This window comes from Eubalaena glacialis, chromosome X (assembly GCF_028564815.1).
Source record: "Eubalaena glacialis isolate mEubGla1 chromosome X, mEubGla1.1.hap2.+ XY, whole genome shotgun sequence".
Taxonomy (NCBI): Eukaryota; Metazoa; Chordata; class Mammalia; order Artiodactyla; family Balaenidae; genus Eubalaena; species Eubalaena glacialis.
The window spans coordinates 126408285-126413489 of NC_083736.1; the positions used below are offsets into that span (position 1 = coordinate 126408285).

General features: G+C 48.2%; 1 protein-coding gene across 1 annotated transcript; it reads left to right on the plus strand.

Annotated features, from left to right (window-relative positions):
• The first annotated feature begins 4046 nt into the window (after nt 1-4046).
• Nucleotides 4047-4931, plus strand: HAPSTR2 (HUWE1 associated protein modifying stress responses 2). Its single transcript, XM_061179169.1, has one exon. It carries the CDS (start codon nt 4047-4049, stop codon nt 4875-4877), a length of 831 nt encoding a protein of 276 aa, XP_061035152.1. The 3' UTR covers nt 4878-4931.
• The last annotated feature ends 274 nt before the right edge of the window (nt 4932-5205 follow it).

The following is a 5205-nucleotide window of genomic DNA, read 5'->3' on the forward strand; positions in this document are numbered from 1 at the left end:
ACCTAGAGGACTAAACAGGAGGAGTAGAATATTGAAGGTCATCCCCTCCACAGCTACCCAAAAAGGGGAGCAAATATTCATTATAACAGGTAAGTGTTTTTACAATTATGGCAGATGGTGATTGAAGCAAAGGCAATTCAGAAGGGGAGACACACGAAAGCAATAATTTTGAATGTTTGGCATTTGTTTTGAAACTACCTTACTACCCTACACCCTTTACCATCTGTCTGTTATCCCTCCCAACACCCACCTCTGTCTTCCCACAGGGCTCCATTGTCTGCAGTTCCTGTTTCTCAGGGGCGGAGCTGTGGGAGGCAGCCATGGGTGCCATAATAGGCACCTGCGGCCAGCACAATGGGCTGTGGGTGCTTGTGGGAGAGACAGATTGATGTATTGTGCATGGGGGAGGAGGGCTGTCACTTGAATCCATGTGAACCCAGGCTTTAGGGGCAAGGGAGATTGACAGCTTTTGTAGGTTGCATTTCTTTTTCAAAGCTTGGCTTTAATAGACAGTAAGTTTGGGGCCCCAGGCTTTCACTCCCATAATTCTAACAGGGCAATCACGAGCATTCAGCATTTCTTTTTACCCCCCTTGTTACGCATTAAATGATTTCAGTAAAGGAATGTGCAGCATTAATTAGAATTTGTTAGCAGATACCAAGGGGAAAAGTTTCTTCACAACAACTATAGGAGGTGTCATTTGTACAAAGACTTTTTTGTTTTCTTTCCCCATTACATTATCACTGCAATATGTAAGGTAGTGATTCTTTTCATTTAAATTAAGTGGAAAGCTACTAAATCTTGTTTTATTCTCCAAAAAGAATAAGGTCCTTAACACTTATCTTTTAACTTCTTTCATTTCCTAAGTTTGGTGTTTACTTTTGCTTTCAGTCCGACCCATGTACTGATCTGTGTGGTTGTGTATCCAGTTTTGTGTGCCATTCAGCTCTTACAATTACAGGCAACCAAATACTGATATGTAAGGATTGCTTCAGGTGAAAATAGCTACCAGTAATATTGAAAATCATTGACACACTGGGTCCCTTTTTGGTAATGGTACATTGAGAACTGCCAAAAATTAGACTCCTAGGTTTGTGTCCTAACTTATTTCCTAAAACTAATTTTCCCTACTTGATATTTAACCTTAGCTATGACATCAGATTTATGGAAGAATGGGGCAGTGGCCAAGGAATATTTTTTTCCTATAGAAAACTCATTCCTTAACTGTGTCAGTATTTTAGGCATCAAAAGTACTTCCACCGAAACACACACAGATAGCATCATTTCCTTACAGCTAGTTAAGATGATCTTTTTTTTGGTTTGGTTTTGTTTCCATTTTCTATTCTTTTTTTAAATTCCTCACATTTTAGACGTATATAGGAGAAAAACCTCAGATAGGTTATCTTGTAAACACACTCTTTGCAATCCGAGGCACTGATAAAACATTAAAAATTTTTGGTGTGATTTTTCTGAATTCTCTCTCGTATAAAATCATTTTCTCTATGGAAGGAGTTGGAGGCTAATTGAATTAGAATTTTTCCCGTTCAGTTGTTTTATTTAAATGTGTTAAGGGCAACAGTGAAAAATATTGATTAAGTCTACCATTATTTCTCAGAAAGAACATATTCCCACACAGTTGTCTGGCTCTGTCTATTATAATAATTTGGTGCAATGGTTTAAAAAGTAGTGGGGTGATAATAATTAGGGTGTGCGACACAGAAATTTCAATGCTGGATTCAACATTTCACCATGCAGGGCAGGAAAATTGCCGACCGGGGCTAGTCAGCTCTAAGTACTAATTAACTAATTAATCAGGTGCTGAAACCAAATGAATGGAGGATACCAGCCAGACAACTCAAACCCAAGCAGAGGGTTGTGCTCTTTCAAAGACAGTGCAGTCTTTCTTCTTGGTTTTTAACCCAATCAAAAATGAGGGGAGAAAATAGGATATGGTGTCCTACTGTCGGTCATTTTGGTCCAAGTTTTTTACTTAGAGAAGTTAAAATAAAAACATGTGCCTCTGGTAATAACTGTGAGGCACCGTGTACAGGGCAATCTTAAAGCTCTGGCAAACCCGCAGTCTCCTTGGCCATGAACTGTTTCAGGGCTGGTATATGTGGGTGTGTGTAGGGCGGTGGGGGGAGAAGGCTCTGCCTTCTTGGGAGTTTTCTTCTACAATATTTTTTTAACATAGGAGAATGAGAAACGTATTCCTCCTTTTTGGGCTGATCTTAGGTCTTTTGCCTCATCCCTCGTTTATGTAAATGAGAAGAGTCCAATTACACATATGGAAAAAGGGTTTAATGAATCGTGAAAAAGCCCGGTTTGCAGAGAAAGGGCACAATCCCCTCTTCTTCTTTTTCTTCTCTTTTATGTTTAACTTAGAAACATGTATTTCTTTTAAGAAAGATGAAGCTTAATGATTATATCATTTTTATATACTAACTTTCATACTTGGGAATTATTAAGCATATTTTGCTAGAAGATTTAGCTTCCTTTATCTTTGGAAGGCTTTCTGGAGACTTAGCAAATATTCTACAACAAAAATTGCAAAACTTTTTTTCTTAAATTAAAAAAATTATTACGTTGGTTCCTCCCATTTTGGATGTTATTCTTTAGCTCAGTGATTTTTCTTAACACAGTTTGATCTGGAATTGTCTGCAATGAAAAAAGGACTGCATCATTACAAGGGGTTGTTACTGAACCCAAGGAAAAGACTTCAGTATCACATACAGTTTTAGCTCAATTTTGGTATTCTTATGGTGTTTTGAGTAGCTAGAATTTTTGGAGTGTTGTAAATTAGGTAAACTTTTTAAAATTTTTTTCCTAAAAGGCACTGAATTTTACACTGGAGCAGAAAATCCCGCGTTTGGGATTTCATTTTCCTGTTTTCTTTCCTCTTACTTCTTCATCCTGGAATTTTCAGTAATTGAAAGTAAACCACAAATAAAACCCCCCAACCCCCCCTTTTTTTTTATGACAAAAAACCTTGAAAGAATATGAGGGGAAAAAAATCAATGCCATTTCTGACCGTAACTCTTAGAATTTGATAAGTATGCAGCTAGCCTGGAAGAGGTGCTTTACAGGGACAGCAGTAAAGTTCTAAATCAGGACTGGAAGTGCTTTCCGCAGACCTAATCCAACAACCTTGTTGGGCACTTGGGGAAACTGAGGCCCAAAAAGCGGGGGAGGGGGGGGCCGGGGGGGGAATGCCTGATGTGATTTTTTTTTTCCTTTACAAAATTACTGCTTCGATCCACGGAAAACACTTTTCCTGGGCACCTACTGTGTGGGGGGCATTGCTGGGATTCAGACTGCCTGCCTATTCACGAGGGCCGTGCTCTTTCCACTCTAACCCCCGGCCTTCCCGGATCGGCGCCCTGGATGTGATCGACACCATGAAGTTGCCCCATAATCCTCTCTGGCAACATAGGATGTAAAATTTGATCAGCTCATTGGATGAAGCCGACAAGTCTCAAAAATGTGTGAAAAGGGGGCCAAGCGGTAGGCAGGCGCCGCGTTGAGGCAGCGCTCCAGCCGGCCCCCCTCCGAGTTCCCAGAGCGGCAGCCGCGGCGAAGCGGGGGTTGGGACCGAGCTGCGGGGCCGCGGCGGCGGCGACCGAGCGGCCGCGGCGGCTGCGGGGAGGCCGCGGCGCCGTTGGGGGGCCGTAGGAGCGGACCGCGGGGCCGGAAGGGGGCAGTGAGGCGGCGCCCGCGGCTGCGGAGTTATCTCCGCGCCGTAGCCGGGGGCCGGGCCGGGCCGGGCGGGGCGGGGCGGGGCGGGGCGGGGCGGGGCGTGCACCAGGGCCCCGGGCGGCGCGCGCCGGAACAGTTGGCCTCAGGGCCCCGCCGCCCGCGCTCCCGCCCGCCGGCGCACGCGGAGGAGGTGGCGGTGGCTGAGGCGGCGGAGGCGGAGGAGGCGGCGGCGGCGGCGGCGGCGGCCGCAGAAGGAGGAGGGGAGCTCGGAGCAGGAGGTGAGGTGGAGGAGCAAGAGTAGGCGGAGGAGGAGGCGGCGGTAGAGGAGAGGAGCGGCCAGAAGAAGGAGGATGGAGGAGCAGCCGAAGGAGGGCGAGGCCGAGGTCGAGGAGCACTGGTTCTCTAAGTGGGAGCGCCAGTGCCTGGCCGAGGCTGAGCAGGAAGAGGAGTTGCCCCCCGATATGCAGGAGGAGGCGACCCCTGAGGCGGCGGGGCTCAAGAGCGAGAAGCAGAAGCTGTGGCACCTCTTCCAGGTCTCAGCTACCGCTGTGGCCCAGCTCTACAAGGATACGGGGTGCCAACAGCCAGGACTCTCCTTGTGGGACCCCTTCCAGAGTGCGGCCATGGCTGTGACCAGCCTCTACAAAGAGAGCGGGGATGCCCACCAACGAAGTTTTGACCTGGGCGTCCAGGCCGGCCACCATCGTCGCATCAAAGATGTGCTGGAATGGGTGAAAAAAGGCCGGAGCACCATTCTTCGAGAAGATCTGATTAGCTTCCTGTGTGGCAAGGTGCCCCCCGCGCCTCCGCCGCCGCGCAGCCCGAGGACGCCCCCGAAGCCACCCGCCGGGGCCCCCAGCCAGGCCGCGGCCACCGAATCAGGCTCGTCGGTGGACGTCGACCTGCAGCCGTTCCACGAGGCCATCGCCCTGCACGGCCTCAGCGGCGCCATGGCCAGCATCAGCGTGCGATCCGGAGCGCCCGGCTCCCCGCCTCAAGCCAGCGGTGTGGCCGGCGACGGCCACCGAAGAAGTAGCTTCCTCGAGGACGACTCGAACCCCATCGACTCCGAAGAAGTGGCCCTCCACCTGGACAGTGGGGGGACCCGCAAGCGCACCTCGGCCCAGTGTGGTGATGGCGACACAGACTCCCCAACCCACAAGCGCAACCGAATGATCTAAACTGGTCTAAACCGCCTCGTGGGTCGCCAGCCGCCATATTGCTCGGCCATCAACTTGCTCGTCAAAAGGGTCCTTGAGACTGTCTGTTCCTTCTCTAAGTTAAACAAAGAGTTCTATCAGTTTGCCACAAAGAAACTTTAAAAGTATTTCAGGAGAGGCATCCTATGACTCTGACTTTCCCAAAAATATAATACTAGCAGAGAACAAGTATAATGTAGTAGTTAGCAAGACCGTTTAATGCAGAAGTATCCGGTCAAGCGGGAGCCTGGTTTATCTTGTTCACAGTTATATTTCTTAGCATCTGGCACAGTTGCTGGTGCTTAATAAA